The 20,566-nt window shown below is 37.9% G+C and overlaps 1 protein-coding gene across 14 annotated transcripts in view; it reads right to left on the bottom strand.

Moving 5' to 3' along the window:
* DLG1 (discs large MAGUK scaffold protein 1) overlaps positions 1-20,566 on the bottom strand; it is a 163,086-nt gene that overhangs the window by 103,596 nt on the left and 38,924 nt on the right. For 10 of the 14 annotated variants that reach the window (XM_056358055.1, XM_056358051.1, XM_056358048.1 and 7 more), the window contains exon 4: positions 2,686-2,850. In XM_056358055.1, coding sequence (XP_056214030.1) covers positions 2,686-2,850 — 165 coding nt within the window. Of the gene's footprint in view, positions 1-2,685; positions 2,851-12,074; positions 12,282-20,566 lie in introns of those variants that run through there. The other 4 variants (XM_056358058.1, XM_056358059.1, XM_056358061.1 and 1 more) reach the window with 1 other exon arrangement.

Raw genomic sequence — 20,566 nt, 5'->3', positions numbered from 1 at the left:
TTCAGCATGAGCTATGCCAAAACAATGAATGTCTTGCAGATCATCAGGCCAAAAGAAGAGAGGACCTGCTATGCTAACAATACATTTAGCAACCTTTCTTTTCCTGACATACTCAAGACCAAATTTTAACAGCATTTATTCCAGTAACTTTAGCAAACTACCTCCTGACTGAAAAGAAATTTTGTGATCTCAGAGGCATTTTACACTAAAAGGTCCCATAAAGACACTCAGGACCTATGAAACTATGGATGCACCCCTCACTCCAAATACCTCAAGGCCTCAGACTGTGATTGTAAATAATTTATGCAAAGAAGTTAATTTCTTCAGGAGAGAAGCAAGCCAGCACCCAACTTCACATCAGAACTCAAAGTTCCACAAAATGCTGGTAAACAACTGACCACCTGTCAGATGAACAAAGCTCAGAAGTTTCAAATGTTCTACCATACAATGGTTTGAAATTAATAGTCACCTGAAAATAACCGAATATATGGTAATGAGTTGCACGATGATACTCCTTACACACATTCTTTCCCATCAAGTGGCCATTTCCCAGCACTTACAAGTTGAGAAAGACAATAGTAAACCTCCTCAGAGACCTAAGATATACAGTATTTTGAAAAGGCCTCACCATATTTTGTAATTATACCTACACGCTACTTATCTCTATTTCCACAACAGTTTAAATGAAACATGGTTTCTTTCTTCCAGAACAGTGCAGCAGAATTGTATATTCAACACATCAAGAAAACTAAAATATTTTCAGCTTAGATCATACCTGAGCAGAAGAAGGCAGTGTATAATCATTCATATCTATTCCTGTAAAACTCAGAAGAGTTTTACATCAGTATCTTTACAGAAAGTTACAGTAGTTAGACAAAACTCAATTAAAACAGGCAATTAAGGTTCCCATAAAACCCTCCAAACACAAGCCTCAGTTCTTTGTGGAGACTGCCTGGTAGGATCTCTGTAAGGTAGAGATCACTCACGCTCCTGTAGAAAGTAAGAAATTAAGTCATCTTCCATGGAACGTTAATGTTGCCAATACCAAATGCTCACTTCTATATTCCTGTAGTTGGCTATTTGCAAAAATAATCTGAAACAAAGTCAAACACAGGAACTATTCTGAGTAGTTGGGTTTCCCTTAGATCCAGGCAGCCAGGAGGAAACCAAGGTAATGACAGCCCTTCGAACAGTCTCAAGTACAATGAAGTAACGCCTAGTCGTTTCCAAGAAACAAATCTTCAGTCTCATGCAGCCATTCCAGAATTTTATTTTTTATTTCTATGAGTTTCTGGATTCTGAAACACATTCTACTTGATCACTTGTTACAGATAGTTTTACACTTTGCCTCTTGGCCTTTTTTCTGAAATGCAAGACTAACTGCGCTATGAATTAGGAAAAGCTTGTGAACAAACAAGAGTTGACCTTACATCCCCAGAGGCAGAGGATTTTTTTTTTATTTCTAATGGTGACACACAAAATGTATTGTATTATTTTCTGAATATCAAGAAGTTCATATAATTAGACATGTGAAGATTTGTTACTGTGTGTCTACCTTCATAAGCAACAGAAGACTGAGGTTCCAGTCATTCTCAAAATGAAAGGTTTGTCATATTACTACTCTTAGAAGGCTCTCCAGAGTTTAACATAGCCTGCTTCGAAAAGGTTATTCATTAAGGCTCAAAAGAATTCAGCTTGTCCAGCTCCTGAAGACTATGGAAACAGGAGCTAGAGTTCATTATGGAGTTTAGGTAGAAATAAATAACTGTGCTCAACGCCAACATACACATTTTTAAAAAAAAAAATCTTTAAAATCTGGAACACAAACACATTCACTGCAGTTGCTTACTCTATAGAATCCTTACAAATCAATTATAAGGAGCTGATATGTTCAACATTTTTCTTCATTAGAAAACCCTGAGAATATAACTAGTTTCAAAACAACTTTTTTCTTAAAATATAGTGTGACTTGTTACAATACACTGCCAATCACAATGTAAGATCATTCTAAAGCCCAAATACTCACCAGTATAAAGTAACTTCTCCACTTTTTCCTCAAAATAAGTAATAGATTCCAAGGTGTTACAGAAAATAGCATTTAGTCTGGCACACTAAAATCTTATGCTATTCAGAAAATTATTAAGCTATATCTCCCTACTAACCCAGTAAATAAAACCTGCCTGCTACAAACCCCTCCACAACCTCACACTCAGTTTTTCCTCTAAAGTTTTAAATCTGTCTTGAAGTTACTGGACCTGTCTTGAGAATAATGGTGCTTTATCCGGAGAAACTCCAGAGACATACATTACATTTGGCTTATTATGTTTCCACATGGGTCCCCAATTAAAATACTCACTAGAAACACACTCAGAATCGATTCTAAAGGATCCTGATAGAAAACCCAAAACATAACTGAAGCAGTAACTATAGTGCCCCTCAAAACTACACCTGGGACCTTAAATTACCTACATTTGTTATCTAGGAACTTTACCATCACACATATTTAGTCAGACCATGTGCAACTAACTCAATGCCTTAACGTCTACAAAATGAATTTTAGAAATGAGCAGTTAGATGAAATAACAGAAGTGGGTTTATCTCATGCATTTTTTTCCCCCACAGAATTATATCCCTGAGGAGTACATCAGCACAGTTCATTCTTACTATAACTTTAAAAATGCTTACCTTTACTGGTGAAATATGAGAATGGGAAACAAATCCATGGACATTCTCAATCTGTGACAGATTCTTCTCCGATACATGAACCAGCTCTGGACCCGTGACCTCACTGGTAATGTGTGGAGAGCTGTGCTCCTGTGGAGGTGTATCTTCATCCTGGTAGCGGTATTTCTGAAAGAAACCATTATAGAGAAAGATCAGTCCACCAAAAAAATATGAAAAGTTTATCCAGAAAACCTAGGTCAAACAGAAATAGTTATTGTTCTGACCCTGCTGACTTCAAGGCAATAAAATCTAGATATAAAAGTTTTAATTAGTATTTCCAGTTTAAGACTGATCCTGTCCAAAAGTGTTCCAGCCTTTTCAGTCTCACCTAGAACTACTACAAATTTAACTAATTTTCTTTTGCTTATTTGCATACAGTAACATATCCCCAAACCCTCTTCCAAAGAACTTTTCCCTTAACTAGTTTTTTTTTTTTCTTACCAACATTTTTAACACTACACTATTCACTACTAGCAGAAACTCTCAGTACCAACTGGATTTATTACCTTGTTCTGCCTTTGAAAACTATAGTCTTCAAAATCTTTTTTCCCCATCTGCCAAAGACATGTGTTTTTCTCAGCTACAATTTCAGCTTTTATACTGGGGTATCAATATAGCAATTCACCACCAACTTCATTATGAAACAATAAAATGTGGTTTTGCTACTAGACAGATGAAGCTTCCCCAACAAGTCTTCAAAAAAAACACAAGACACTATGCAGTCTCGGTCTTATTAATTTGCATTCAATTTAAAAAAACAGAACCTATTACTTCGCCACCAGGGATACATTCTAGTCACTGTGCAGTATCCACCCTACTAAAAGCTATTAATGATGTCAGGAGCATATATAGTATTCATATGTTATGTGGACTGCAGAGTTAACTGCTTATCCCACACCTCCCAGCTGCAGAGCTAACCGGGGCTCACATGACAAACACTTCAATATAAGCCTCAGCCCCAGTTTCACCTTGGCAGTCCCAGCCAGTTCTGAGGCACTCCAGGTAGCCCATGCATTTTTATTGACAGTTAAAACTACAGCTGAAGTCCATAACTTTTTTCCAGCAGGGTTTACTGTGTCAGTAAGAAACATCCCCACATGTTATAACCACATTTACTTTCACACACTACTGCTATACTCTGGAGTACAAATAGAGTTGTTACTATTTTACAAGGAAAGCATGTCACATCATTAAAAGCACAGAAAAACCTTCTAAACAGGGAATCATTTTAAACTTGGAAAAAGACACTCCTATTATTTAAATATTTAGGATAGAAAAACCTACGGAAGTGTCTTCTAACAAAATTCTAAGACCTACGTACTACAGTTTAAGTCAGAGATAGCCATCTTCTGAAGTCATTTATACCTTGCAATCCAGTAGGTCACTGGAAGTAACCCATTTGTCTATAAGGCAGCACCTGATAAACAGCACATAATAACTAACCCTTTTAACAGTTACAAAAAGTGTGATTTCAGACTACCACAAAGATCCATGATCTTCACAGAAAAGTCCTGCAATATTACGAAGTTATAAAGTCTGCAGGATAAACTACAAAAAGTACTGGAAATGATCCATCAGTTACCAGTTCCTGTAATGGTCAACCCATTCGTTTCCTGCCCACCCAACTCTGTGCCTGTCTTACAGACAGACTTAATTTTTTGCTTATCCTCCAGAACAGTCTCTAGGCACGTCAAATAAGACAGGTAAACCCCTAACAACAGGAATATCTAACGCTTCCCTGTCTCCCAAACCTGGGGGAAGGTACCACAATCCCCTTCCATTCTTTGGTTCTGGCACGCAAATGAAGAGAAAATTGCCCCCTTTCTTCTCCTTTGCAGGGTTAGATGTGTACTGGATTACTGACCCCGATTCAGGCAGGAGCTCAATCAACATCAGAGTGCAAAAGGAGGCAGAAAATCAGAACAGGATCTTTCTCTTTTGGAAGCAAGCTATACATCCACCTATTCTGTCTTCTGTAGACTTATTGTTTGGCAATACTGCACTTTTGCCAATAAAAAAAAGTGTTCAATGGGGCAGCTGACTCATGTTGAAAGAGGAAGGATTTGTTTGCTCTTCTCTTCCCTGTTCTACATCATTCTGCCAACACTAGAGTTCTCTGGGAGACAAGCTAAGTTCCCTTACTTAGAAGGAACAACTTGCAGCTTCACATTTCCATGGCCCGTTGTACCCAGTCACAGCCTGCCCTACAGTACACCATCCCCACCCCTGCCTCCAAACCCCAAAACAGCAGCAACAAGCACACATACAGGCAGACACTAAAGGTGCAGTATTTTTTAGCCAGCAACCGATGAGATTCAGAGATCTTTGCAGTTATAACTCTGATTTTTGTACTTTAAAATAAAATAAATAAAAAAAAAAATTATTCACCCTACTCTATTCAGCCCTTCATTGTTGAGACCATATGAGATCAACTTTGACTATTTGAGAGAAAATGCTTTTGAAGTATCATAAAGTAGAAGCAATGCAAGTGTATTGTCTCTACCAATGATTAACAGAGAAGCACAAGGCAGAAGAAATAATTCCAAAGAGGAAAGCAAAGAGCATTAAGACTTCCATTATTACAACAGCCAACCTCCAAACACTTCCATACCTCCTCCTCAACTGGATGGCAAGGGAGAGCTGGTGAATGCCCATAGTTGTGAAAAATGGCAATGGTTTCTCAAAAGCCCTTATTTTTCAAAACTTAAACAGAGAAGTTTCATGAGATGACCAAGCCAACTTAATAGCTCATTACTAGCAGAAGATAAAAGTTCTTTTTCCTTCCTTCCCCTGCAGCAGTGAAATGCTAGATGGCTCAGCCTCAGACTCCTGCCATTCATCTATCTTTTGAAACTGACTTGTTTTTAACTTATCAGAACAAAACTCTGAATGGAGTTGACATTAACTCTCTAGAGAAGCCATCAGAAACAGTAAAGAATTATCATTTAAACAACAGTGTTGACCAAAAATACAAGCGAATATTATCAGAGCATAAATAAGTTCACATTACAAATCGGAGAAAACAAATACTAAAGCTTCAAGAAGCACAGAAAATGTCTTGCAACATCAGACAAGGTAGGAATTCTGCTAGCTTAAAGGAGCTTGCTCCGCTGGTGAAGGTATTTGGCTAGACTTGTGATCCAAAATGTCCCTGCCCAGTCTCAAGCTTTAATTTGACTATGAAATACACAAAAATGGGACCTGAAAGAGGATGAAGTTCCCAGATCATCTCAGACAAGAAAGACCCTGTAGAAAGCTAGAAGTGGATTCCAGTTTTATTATATAAAAAAAAAGTCATGGATCAACCAAAATTAACTTCATTTACAGAACAGTCAATACCTTTAGGCAAAGCATAGAATTACTTTGATTTTTTCCTGAAACCAGACACACTTACTAGAAACAGGTATTTGGACATGCCTAAGCATAAACAGGCTCTAGATTTCACTAAGAAAGGTATGTTTATATTCTACAATGTATCAGTACTCGTAGTAACATAATGCATCTGAAGTTCTAGTAGATCAGTATGTCATTATGTAGATTAAAAATGAAAGAATTGTTGTGGTAAAGGATCCTCTCCCATACAAGGCACTGACAAGGGCTATAAGCTTTTCAATCAAAATCTTGAATGTGAACTGCTAATTGGATTTTGATGCAATATTCAAGATTGACTTTATTATCTGCAAAATATTTCCAAACTTAAAACTACCAAACCCACCCCCCAGAATTAATGTTTAAAATACACTAACTGAAATACTTACAGAATAATGTTTCAAAGAGCTAACAGAAGACAAGGACACAAAGTGCTTGAAAATGTATCTACAATACTTCCTATTTGGCAAGGTACTACGCTATCTTTGCCCTTTGCAGAAATTACTTTTGAGCAAAGTACTTCAAGTAAAGCAAAATACTGTATCTTGTAACAGCTAATTCTCCATATAAGTGGAAACATTTTGTATTACTTTACTATGGAGCATCACCTCTGAAATAATATGCACCTTGACTGAGGTTGTGCATTCGAGAGATCCGGCACGGTCAAACAGCCACTATTCAAAACTGCCTGTTCCTCTCCTCTCCCAGGAGCTGCCATCCCTTGAACAAGAACTCAGTCAACTGTTTCATGTCAAGTTAATTCTGCTGCTACATATGAAGTGCAATCCCATGCAACTCAACCTCCATCGGAGTCCAAAGATACCATTTACAATACAGCCTAGCTCACTCAAAGGGCAGCTACTGGCCAAAGGAGCAGGACCCATTCACTCTCTCTTGGCCAAGCTGTACAACTATATGTCCCTTTCCCTTGCTGCTAGTACACATCTGACTTCAGATGGCAAGCAAGCTCAGCAAGCTAATCCAGCAGAACATTTGCTCCCTCTTCCAGCAAGATTAAGTTTTCTTTAATTCCCTAAAGCAGCTCACAAGATGAGACATGCAGCAGCGCTGGCATACCAGGGAACAAAGCAGGTGTGAGTTGCACCAACATCCTTCCTAGTCACTAGCAGAAAACCATTTCTCTGCTTACAAGCAGGAGAATCCAATCTTGCTCCCAAATCCAGGCTCTAAGGAGACCCTAGTTTAGAAGGGCCAGCCAAGCAATGGGCAAGACAGATCAAAGGGAAGCAAAAAAGGCAGGTGTGGCAAAGCCACTCTGAACCTGCAGACCAACTGCCTCGGCCACATCTCTCAGAAGTTTCCCAGCACTCAATTAACTATTAGACAAACAATTTAACTATTTTTTAAGAAGGTTTATGGACTGCTGTATAATTTATAATCATAAAGTCCAAAGCAACCAAGTGCTAGACATTCAACATATACTTCTGACAGAGATATTGCCTCATAGAATTCAGTTGCAGGTATATAGGTGTGCCAACATGACAATATTTCTCTTCTGATGCAACATAGTTAACAAGATTTCTTCAGGCTAGATTACACCTGCAAAGAATTTTGAACTGCCACTAAACACTTCAGACTAAATTATTTACTGGTGTAAAATACTGAAAAATCCATTTACTTAAATAAACCAGTGCTAGTTTACATGACACAAGAAGATGGTCCAAATTCACCACAGCGAATTTATTCGTGTCAGTTGTTTAGTCCCACAACCCCCCTTACTTCAATTCCCAGGCGTAACAGAGTTGAACAAAAATAAGGATGAACAAAGTATCTGCAGCAACGTACAGGACAAACAAGGATTTTCTGGACATTTTATAGCACTTTTTCACAATATAGATCACCTGTTCACAGAAAAAGCAGAGAAAATCTTTAGAAAGTTCATTCTAAAAAAAGGTTCACTTTAGTCTGCCTAATCTCTTACCTAAATTTTTAAAAGATGATATTTCAGAGTCATACATAATCTACCTCCTAGAGACAATTAAGTTGTGGTTTTATATTTTTTTAAAAGATTCTTATGAGAAACCTTACTGAAACAGAAGTGAACAGGAATTATTTAAAGAATACTTAAATATTCCCATGCCCTAAAACGGTGACCCATACCCACAGCACTATGCAACTCTGTTATTCCAGAGATTCAAGCCATATAGAATGTCATGTTCATGGACAAAAAATCAATTATGCAAGAATGCCCTTAACTACCAGAGAATTTAATAACAAAACACAAGAAAGCGGTAACTACAGTTCTCTTCCAAATGGCATGTGTATCAAAATCCAATTCATATTAGACATACACATTAACCCACTGTCTTAAGTGAAAACAAATGTGAAAGCACAGTAATGTATCTTCTCTACACAAAAGGAAAATAGAACTCTGTGCTAGAACAGCTTTAATATAGAAAAAGTGAAAGAGTGCTTAAAAAAACAAAACATTGAAAAGGTTCAGAAGTTTACCTTCTTATACTCACTTCCTTTCTCCTCCAGATTTTAACCCTCCCTACCCACACAGCAATACACTCCCAGGTTAGTGCACACTTCAAACAACAAAAACTACAAACGAAACACAGAAAAGCATGCAGCCTGACTGATACAGTCTGTCCCGGATAAGTTTTAATTTTTACTGTACAAGGCCAACCCATGCTTTGAAAGACATTAAGAATAAGTGAGGATTTTAGTAAGTCTAATCTTTCTAATTCAATAAATGTATAGAAGCTTACTGGGCCCGACCCTCTCTGATGCTGTATGAACAGCAGCATGATAAAACAAAGTGGCTTTAGACCATTTGCATCTGACCCTCAAAGTTTAAATACTTGTCCTTGTTCAGTCACTGCTCCAGTTTAAGAGTTAAACTAAATCTGAAAGGACCCTTCAAAAGACCACTCCAGCAACTGAAGATGTTGAGAAACACTATTTGACATTCAACACCTCCACTCCTGCATAAAAGGACTAGGATGCAGTATGTCAAAAGCAGATGGACAGAATAATCTAAATAACCACAGCCTTCCTTCCAAAAAAAACAAGCAACCTTCACATCTCTGACTTCCAGGTACCACTCAGCAGAAAACAAGCTCTAACGACTCTTAACAACACAAGCAACAATACAACCAAATTTTGTATAATCTTGCTAAAATGAATGTAATTCAAAATGAACAGTAAGTATATTAAGATGCTAACACATTACGTACAAGTCTTCCCTATAGTCCAGTTAAAGTGCTAAACCAAAAGCTAAAGTTTAGGAAAAATCATTGTGCTCTCTTCATACAGAAAGAGAGAAAGACAAGACAAAAAGTATGCTGCCCTATTACAGAACTGAAGTTAACTTGCAAATTTTTTGTCTGTAAAACCCAGGAAGACTATGAAAGCCAAATAAAGCCTCTTTGCAGGTGAACAGCAGTACACACTGAAAAGCTGAAAGCCTGTGGCGGACCTAAGAAACTTCAGTAATTTAAGAAAAGATATGTGGTTCTGTATTTTCAAAACTTCTGCACTTATCATGGGATAGGACATTCAGTAGTATTTTCAGTTTAGGCCTCAAGATACAATAAGCTAGATGATTTGAAATATTAGAACAGGTTTTATGATCTTGGGATTTTTAAGCACAAGTTCAGTACTTTGAGAATGAAGCAGTTACTCAAAAGCACCAAGTTTGCTTTTAATAGCTAGAGCTAAGACAAAAACGTAAGGCATTTCAATTTCACCCCCCTTGACCAGTTTCAGTTTGACATTGTATCTTGAATAAAACTGTTTATAACATATTTATTTAGGTCACAGTGTTCCATTATATGTCAAAATGCACATCTAGTGTTAAATGGAAGTACTTATGTAATACTTTAGGTTATGGATATCCAGAAACAATACAAACAATGTAAGATACACATAAACATTTAACAAAAACACCAAAAATACTCAATAGTGAAGAAGTTCAACTCTTCCAGTATGCCAAGGAAAAGAGACCAAAGAAGGAACAGTCAGACTGTGAATGTTCTTTTCATATGTGGTCAGAAAACAGTAAAGGAAACAGTAACGAAAACATTGTATTTCACAGAATTACTTGTGTGAGAGGGATCATTTCTTTATGTAAAGGACTGAACAGGTAATCCTGTACTACTGTTTCACACTGTCATTTAAATACTGACTTTTTCAGTATTCAAAGGCTATCTTCTCAGAGTATTTTATTTTTAATGTGATACAACCCTGCAATCTTTCTTGAAAGACTGACACCTGCCTAGTGCAAAATCTCTCTGCACTACCAGAGGGTCACAACTATTTAACCATAAATCCTTCTGTTTGTTTGGGATGCTGATAGTATAGAGTGAGTACTCTGTATTAACAGCAATACACATTTTCATTTCAAGATAACTAAAGCCTGTGCATAGATAGTCTAAGGTACTTTAAAATACAACACTACCAAATTAATTGCGCTTACTAAACTGTCAGTCTGCAAGACACACTTCCTACTCGCATACAGCCAAAACGACATGAATAAAACCAGTAATAAAGAATTCTGCCAACTGTGCGCTGTACGAGGTGCGGAACCACCCTCCTCCTGCACCTCCAGCTGCCCCCCAGCCCCCCCAGGCAGGCTTCCCCCGGGGCCAGGCTGGCTGAACTAGGGCAAGGTAAGGAGTCCTTAATGCATTCAGACAGACAAAAAGAGCCGCTGACGTGCCAGTCCAGTAGAAAATGCCGCCATCGCTCAGATCCGACACAAAATGCCTAAAGTGGATTCTGGATATTTGCTAGATATTTTTAGTTTGGTCTTAAAGTGAACAGCATCTCTGTTCTCCTGGCAAAATTAAAATCAAAATAGTCATTTTCCTTCTACGGCTTTCTTCCCAAGCTCATTATTTAAACATGAGAATGTCATAAAAAAGGGATGTGCAGTTTCACAAAAAGGAGGAAAGAAATCTGAATTTTATAGCAAATAGTTTCCAAATTGCATCAATAAATATATCCATATTTTCAATTGAAAAATGCTTTGGACACAGGAAAGGTAAGTAGATTCAAAGCAAGGCAAATTCTTCTCTCCTGGAAATAAAGCATTCAACTAAGTTTCATAACAAATCACTCACACTATCAAAAGATCCATGAAAATTTAGACTCCTCCCTCCCAACCTGGTTGACATTTATTCAACGTCAGCATTTTGTGAGATATATTTATCTAAAAATGCATCGCACATATGTACATATGTGTATATGCACAACTGTTCCCAGTTTATAAAATATAATTTTTTTTTGTCAAAAATAAACATTGATACTTGGAAACACCAAATATGCAAAATAAGTTTTGGAGAGAAAGATTTCTGAATCTCTGTCTCAAAAGTAACTCCACATACATATCCCTTTAATTTTAAAGGGGCCTCCCAGTACTTGGTGTGCTATTCATATCCTTCAGATTTCATGTTAATTTTACTGAAAAAGGCATTTTTGACACTACACAACATATTCTGTTTCCTATTGTCAGGATTACCAAATTATACATGTTTTATTACTCTGAAACCTAAACAGTTGATGTAGTCCTAAAATGACTAAATGCCCGAGGGTACTGTTAAACCCAAACCTGCCACTAACAATTGCTTCCATCAATATGATGTCAGGAGGCATTTCCAGCCCTGCATCTCAGTGCAAGTCTCCTGTGTATTTAATTCTCTACAGCTGAAGAAAATGAAAGTCAAGTGCAATAAACTGATTACATGATGATTAATGCTGATTAATGAAGAATGACGACATTTTACATGCGGTGTTCAGTAAATTCCAAATGTTGTTCAAAGGGATCTTTAAGCAGCAGGCATGATAATTCATTACTTCTGTCACAATCACCAAGAGCTCCGATAACAGAGTAAGGCATGGAACAAAATACACACTATTTAATCAGAAATTCAAGGTACAGTTGCATTAGACATAATGGCAATCATTCATTAAATGCAGCTTACATTTCTAGGAAAGTCCTTCTATAGACCCACCTTACATCCAAACATTAAAGATATTGTGTTGTTGGTACATGCTACTTTACAGTGGCATAGCATCGGAGAAAAACAATCCAAGTTTTTTATGCTAGGAGACATTTTTTCAGACCCTGTGCACTTCAATCGATCCGTGACTGAGATTCCAGAAAAATGCCTCTGTAAGCGCTGCTTGCTGCCTGTCTTTGACATTTAATCTAGGTCCATAGTGTTCAAAAATAAGCCTTTATATAAATAGGTTGAATCCTTCAGGAAAAATTTGCTTCACGTTAGAAACCAGATCTTAAAAAAAGAGCAAAGAAAAAATCCTGTGTCCATTTTTAAAATTTTCGAGTCAGCTTTACATTTAATTACGTTAGCATCAGCTTGAAGTGACAACTGTCTCACAGCCCAAAGTAATACCCAGATCCTCTCAGCCAGAGCCCAGGGTTAGATCCACCAAGGCAGCTCCACCTGCTGCAGTGCAAGGGCTGCTATCTCCTCCATGAAAACAGAAGCAACTCTAGCAGAGCCACTCTGCTCAGTGTGCTGGCTGCTTAGGGGAGGGGCGAGATGTTGCAGCAAGGGACTCGTTACACGGCCCGATGGAGATAAACCCAACGCTTCCTGCAAGGTGCTTTCGCACTGCACCAATGAGCATGTGAAAACTCGTTTTAAAATCAGCTGTGCGTAATTATAAAACCAGGGAAGTTGTAAGCTTAACAGCAGGGAATTTGCTGATCTGCAGTTTGCACTAGCTTTTCCAAGGAAGTGTCAGCAGACCACAAAATGAATGGCTATGGGATATTTAATCCTCGTTTTCAAATCTTAAACGTTCAAGGTTATTTGACACACTTTAAAAAAAAAGAAAAAGAAAAAGAAAAACACCACAAGTTTTCTAACTGCTGAGTAAAATTCATAAAGGTCTACCAAAACCAATACTGGAACAGCTACAGAAATACATAAGTAATCTCCACCTTCGACATACAATGAAATCAGAAGCTGCTTCCCACCCCCAGTTATCTCTAGGAAATCATGAATAATCCAGGCTACGCATCAATTTGGTTGAGGAACTCTCAGCAGAGCATTTCAAGCAACTGTACATGTGACCACTTAAAACAAATTGAAGACAAAAAAGCTTTTTTCCTCAGAACTGAAGGAAAATGAACTCACCATCTCCTTAAGATTTGTGTTCTTTATTGTGTGCTAACAAGTCTAAGGCACAGAACTACTTTTAAAATGGTTTGTTTGGGTTTTGGTTTGTGTTTCAATCAAGCCTCGTAAAGATTCAAACTTTATTTCCTTTTTTAAAAGTACAATGGTCCCTGCAGGATTTCAATGTATTTCTATATGTCAACAAATTGCATTACAAAATTTGATCGAAAACACGCTCTCTGTGATTTCTCTGCTCTTGTACCATAAACTAACAAACCTTTGCAAAAAGCTTCAATGAAATAATGTTAGACATCACTTCTGGTTTTAATTGTACTTAACAGTATTGTAAAAAAGCATTTAATACTTCCAAGAGAAGACTTTTTAGGTACACCCTCTTTATGAATGTGACTGTTCACCTAAGTTTACACCCATAGCAGCCTTCTGTCCTCTCCCTTTTACTTCATCTGGTTCACCTGATAAGCTCCCCTTGAGGCATAAAGTTTAATGTAGTGTAAAACTGGCATCCACACGTACAGCTCAAACTAGTAACTTCATGAACTACACCGAGACAGTAAATTTATGTAAATGTGCAGATTGATGAAACCAAAACTAAAGCAAGATGTCTGGAGAAAAGTGTGTAACAACCCACAGTAAATCTCAAAATACACTTCATTTGCATGAGGACCTCTTTCTTGGTAGAACAGGCAGAATAAGGACTGCAGATGACCGGATTTCCACACTAATAAGTATAGCTTTATTTCCACCACATGCCATGACCTACATTTTTTCACCAAATAGCCTTAGATGTCACTGCCCACAGTAGGTCAACTTCTGCATGCAAATGCAGCAATCACTAACACCCTGCTTAATCATCATGGAAAAAGTAACAAAGGCTATAAAGACCCAACAACAAAAAAAGAATACACCTTCTTTAAGTCATGTTAAGTTTTTCTGTCAAAAACATTCAAATCCAATGGTAGCCCTAAGTAGAACTGAATGAATGATGGATGAACCTAGAACCCCTTTATTTTCCTTCAGCTGGCTGGGGATCACAGTACATAGCCTCTCGTCCAAAGAAATCAGGCAAAGCACAACTGAACACATACTGAAACACCACACATGAAAAAAGAAAAAAATGTGTAAGGGGACAGAACACAGTCAAGAGTGCTGTGTCTTACCAAACACAAAAATGTTCCTATCCCACAAAACAACCTTTTCTATGCAGCACAAATCAACAGATCTTACTTCCACACCTCTAATCGCACTGTAATAATATAATTTCTCACTAAAATTATACACAAGTCAAATGCATGGCAATTTCATGACAACAAATAAACTCAGAGCTAAAAGCAATTCTTGAATGCTGCAGAAATAGCTTTTTGTGATGCAGAAAATATAAGAACTAATGTGCCATGGGCATAGAAGAATCAATAAGAGAAAGATATAGACTACACATCTACAAAAGATTCCATCAGTAAAGAAGAGAAAGCTTAAGTAACTTCAGGCAATTACATCTACACTGTTGATGAAGACTACAGAAAACATCCAAATCTTTCAGCCATATATTTGCAGCTGGAAACAAATAAATTGGTTACACTGCAAAACTGTCTTCATCTTTATACAAAGATGGAACTTTTTGTTATTTTTTTGTACACAGCTTGCTGCCCACAAGCTTAAAAATACAACTCTTAAGCTTGTAGAATTAAAATATATCCTCATATATTTTGCTGAGTAAATCCAGAGATTTAACTGTAATGAAGATTTCACTTGTTCTACTTGTACTATTATTGGTACTCAAGGCCTTCTTAAAGCTTTCCGAAATACAAATTTATAATATGTTATCAAGAAACATACAGAACAACAGAATATTTGGAAACCTACTTTTGAGCTCTGAAGAGGCATATCCCCCATTTATTTAACTATTGCTGTTTCACATTGAAGGTTGCCTTTCAAAACACAAAAACCAATTTATTAACAGGACTATGTCATTGATAAGAAGAATATGGCCTTAACTATCAATCAATACTCCCTCCCAATTTTATCAGTCTGTATGTTGTGTCAACACATACAAGCTTGAGCTCCTACAGTCAGAGCCCACTGTTTCCATGCTGGTTTACACGAAGCAACAATTTTTGAACTGGGATTGCAAGATACACACAGTGCCAGGGCTTCATCTACTGCCACCACATAGATAGCCAAAAACACATCAGCATTCACTAAATATGGGGGGGGGGGACGGGACGACACACGACAACGACACACACCTAAATTTACTTCTTGCACAGGATTGCTTCCTCCTGATGCTATACAAATGTTAAAATGACAGTTTTAGATAGAATAATCTAAAGAAACCAATTCAAAAGTTTTAAAAATTTGTGTTTACTCAGAAGTGTTACCAGTAAAAGCTGACCGGTTCCATCCTTATGAAAACACTACGTGAAGTGATTTGCCTTTATTTCAAGCTTTGTTTGAACATTTACTTGGCAATAACCCATCTTCATGCATGGCTCCCATGTGCTCAATAAAAATATCAACATCATTACGATCTTTAATTAGTGAGCAAGACTGATTTTGTTACCATAAAATAAGACAGCCCTTACTTCCAAGTCTCCTCGAGCAGTATGAATATCGGACAGAGAAGCAAGAGCTATGCAGCATCAAAAAACCACACTACAGCACTTTCAGAAACTGAATGCTGCTTCTGTTCAGCACTTGCCAGCTATTCTTGACTGAACACACATCGTACCTGTTTCATCAATCCATGTGTTCACCTACATCATCAATACAAGACAGGTTAGGAAACAGCAATCTCATCAGTAGTAAGACCTGGAGCTTTTAAAGAAATGACTAAGTGAAGGTCTAACTTGACAAATGTGTCAGCTGTTCAGACTGCCAAACCCAAGGGGAAAAGACTACAGTAACTTTTCTATTTCTTCAGACAGAACATGTCCCTTAAGTAGTATCGCTGCAGATACCAGTCAAGCTATGGGACACTAGTGTAGATCCCTCTTCCCCAGAAGCCTGAACCGGTACACTTCCAGGATACTTAATACAATCCAAAAGAAAAAAGAAAAGATGCTTTTCAGCATCAGAATTATTTAAATTGAATAAATATATTTTAATCTCTGCTCTGCATAATCTTAGTCTGCATGGTCTTGAAAGAATATACATAATTCCAAAATCAGTCTCTGTAAAGAAGCTTGAATGCTGGTTTAGGATTACCTCTTACTAACAGAGAGCTCTTATGTAATGGCTGTAATGATTCCTTGCTCCAGCACTAGTAATTTTATAACCATTTTCTATAATGTAACTGAAATTTGAACACTAGTTTCAATACAATTAGCGTCTGGTGCAAGCTGCATCCATCAGCACACCCATGAAGCTCTCCTTGGCTTTGCGGTTCTTGCTCCCTGAAGTATCAAGATGACCATCCAAGCCAATTTTGAGAAAGCAGCCAAAAGAAAAAAAAAGAGGGAAAAAAAAAAAAAAAAAAAGAGTACTTCTTGTTCCTGCATGTTCCTAAATTGCCAGAAAAATTGTTTGCACAGTACTTTGAGGCCAACAGGTTTATTTACTAAAAACACTATGAGTTGAAAATTCCCCTTCTAAAGGGTATCTTTAACAGTTATACATACCTTAGAAGCACCTTTTTGTCAGCTTAGCAGGTAAACCTGTTTGTTTGCAGGAGTTAAACCAGTAGTCACTGTTGCACCTCCAGTTCAGAATGCTGATATGCATATGCCCCTTATTAAGAAGCTTAATACTTTCCTATACAAAGTTTACAGTGCCCACTCAACCTGACCTATATGTGCTGAAAATAATCATCATCAAACTCTCAAAAATTGAGAGAATCCTTTCTATTGTTTTGACATCAACGACAGAAAAATATTTTCTGGGATAATTAGCATGTTGTAAATATGGCTGTCTGTCTTTTCAAAATCTTGAGTAATATCACAGTCTCGTTAACTTCAGAAAGAAGGTGAAATGTTACTTTGGAAAGAGAAATTTTGATTAATAGTTCCATTTTTTAAGACTTGCCCTGCAATGGCATTTAAGCCTAGAATAGGTCCTAGGAATAGAAACTTTTCAGTGGGTGTTTGTGATTTTTCTCCCAGTTTATTCCAAGTCTTAAACTGTTAAGCATAAGACAGATCTGGGACATCACTCCGATGAAGCCCATCATAAACTTTGGTAAGTCAAGCTGAAAAACAGACATGAAAACTTTCTTTCCCAAGTGAGTGACCATCACTCTGGGCATTTTGAGAAACTTGCTTTTGGAGTTCTCTTCAGTCCAAAACAGAGAAGGAAAATATAACAGAGGGGTCTGTGTTATGATGTCCTCTAAATGCAAAAAATAGTCAGGCTTCAAAATACAAGATACAAAATAATGACAGACTGAAGAGCATTCAGAAGCAAAACTTCACAGACGTTCCTGACAATTACCACTGGATAGAGGCCCAATGTATTCCGAGTGTGATTTCAAAGATATTTAATCATATCATTCATCTGTCACCCCCTGCCTCTTAGTAATTCTAACACTCTAGGTTCATTTCAGCCAAACTGACTGGAGGGATAGAGATGTCTGAGAATATCACTTTCAGAAGTAGCAGGCAAGGGAATAAACATCAAAAAATCTCCAATAAAGGAAGGGAGAGCAGGAAGGGTGTACAGCTGCCTAAGCAGCAACAGGCAGAACTTATATAACAAGAAAGATAGGAAGAATATTGGGGGGTGTACAGTAAAACTCTCTCTATATATATATATAGTAGCTTATATTAAAGCAGTAGCACACCTTGACAAAAAGTTACAGGAAGTCATGCTTTGTAAGGCAGGTACAAGGCCATTTCATGTTTTGGAATTAAAAAGGCCCAGAGTGGAACCTCCTCCCCTTCTCCTGATGTTTTGAAAATATTTTAGCACTACTAGAGTATGCCTTTACATATTTAGTTTCCACACAATAAGTTGCTAAGAATTAAGGGGGTTACCGAATTGGCTAGTATGACTACTATGAAATCTGGAATCCAACACTACCTTTTCCCTAGCTGGAAACCACCAAAAATTGGGAGAAATTCTTCAAAACAGACTAGGAAAGGACTGAAAATAAATGGTTCCTTTTGCAAGACTTCAAGTTTGACCCAATAAAGAGGATGTAAATGCAGCAGATCGAGGAGGTCAGGTAGGCTTCAGTCTGTTAAATACACTGCAGAAAATTAATTTCATTATATTGACAACATCTCGGGGGGGGGGGGGGGGGGGAAGGTGACTGTATTCTGAATAGACTATACTGTGATTAGAATACAACTCAACTAGGAAATCCTTAAGACCCAAGAAGTACTACATTTCTTCAAACATATTTAACATGTCTAGAAACAGTCTGGTGGGTTGGAGTCTGGATGGCAAGTAAGCACCCACCCAGTCACTCACTCACTCCCCCCCACCCCACCCCAAGGGATGAGGGAGAGAATCAGAAAGGCAAAAGCAAGGGGAGAAACCTCACAGGTAGAGATAAACAAGTGAAGGGAAAAAAAAGCAACCACACATACAAGTGAGGCAAGGCACATCACTAACCATCTCCTACCAGCAGACTCACAGCCAACCTGAGCAACAGCTACTTTGGAAAGACTTCCCTCCAGTTTTATTGCCAAGCATGATGTTAAAAAATATAGAGTACCTCTTCAGTCACTTTGGGTCAGACACCCCAGTTGCGTCCCCTCACAACCTTTTGCCCACCTCCCCCCCAGCCTACTTGCTAGGGCAGCAGAGTGAGAAACAGAGGCAGCCTTGACACTGTGAGCACTATTCAGCAACAGCTAAATTAACACTGCTGTGTTAATCAACAGTTTGTCACAATCTGAAACACAGTACCATATGGGCTGCTGTGAAGAAAATTAACTCCATCCCACCCAAATCCAGTACCAGTCTGACCTGAAAAGCCCTTTATAATTAACAACTGAGAGATCTTTGCATTCAAAAAACACCGCTGAAAACACTCTTAAAATAGAAGTATGTGATTATTCTGAAGTTGCCTTTGATGTGTTGCTCCCATCTGTCCACAGAGGAGAAAAAAGTATACATATTTAGCCCTCGATAGTTCCACCCAACCCTCAATGAGATTTCTAGTGAACAACAGCCATCAAATTCCAAAGATAAAACTGATAAACTATAAAAACCCAGTAAGTAACAGACCTTCTGAAAGATGCAAAAGCTTTACACCATTGTCTCATCGCCTCCCACAACCTCAACGAAGCTTCCACCCAACTTGTATTTGAAGTGGATAGACTATAAACTCAAGTGATAGATTATTAGCCAAGAGAGGTTATACTTTCAAGGCAACAGTCAGTGGGAAAGATTGAATCCAGCAGCACGGGATTATCTGGGAGTGCTCTCCCCAGTGTAAAGACCAGGCTGGAGCAAGGATCTTGTTCATCACCCTTGATCATTCCCTGTAGGACCCAGGCTGACTAGGCGGCTTAGCATATCCTCCAAAACATCATTTTCGTGAAGCATTTACCAGGGTGAGACAGAAGTCCAGTTTGATCCATTCTATCTTTTTGAAAGAACTCCTTTTGCAGCAGCAGTTTTCAGTAGTGGAATACCTTTAAACAATCAATGAAACACAGCCAAGAAAAGTAGCTCTGCTTCTGAGTAATTCTCAAAGTATTAATCAAGCACCTGTGCCTCCACTGGAAAAATAAGGGCACAGGTAAAAAACAAGTGAAAATGAGGGAGAGGAAATACACTAATACATGCCTTTTATCTGTTGAAGCTTCATACTACACCAGTTTCACTTCAATAGCCATTCATGCTGCCTTAACACAACACCGAGAAAAGACTGCCATTTGACATGTTTCTGCTCTACTGCTTTGATGTAGCACCAACACAGTAGAGGCCAAGAGATAGCCAGTGGAAATGAAGCACAATACTGATAACTGTGGTTTTTTCCTCCTCTGCAGGCAGTCAGAAGGTTGTTCCCAATGACAAACACACATCACTCCTCCAGTCCTGCTGCTTTAAAGACAGTGAAAACAGATCATGTCTCAACTATAAAATACTTTACAGAGAGCAGGACAGAATCAAGGCAGCAATACTGTTTTGTGCATGTTCAAGTATCTGCCATACATTTCCGAGTACACAGAGGATTGTCGCTAGGTTCTGTAAGAAATAACTGTTTTCAAAAAGACTTCTTCATACAACGAAGTTGGTACAATGCTTAAAGGAGAAATTCCCGTAGTACATTTCTTCTTGTCATTCTAATAGATTTGAACATTTCAAAAACAGAGATGACTCCTTCCTCTAAAAAGAAAAAGATCCATAATGTTACTATTCGACTCTAATGGATAAAAGAATTTGCTGGCCTA

Source organism: Falco biarmicus, chromosome 13, assembly GCF_023638135.1.
Source record: "Falco biarmicus isolate bFalBia1 chromosome 13, bFalBia1.pri, whole genome shotgun sequence".
Classification (NCBI taxonomy): Eukaryota; Metazoa; Chordata; class Aves; order Falconiformes; family Falconidae; genus Falco; species Falco biarmicus.
Note: the sequence above shows the minus strand (reverse complement) of the source record. Positions and strands in the feature narration are given on the sequence as shown.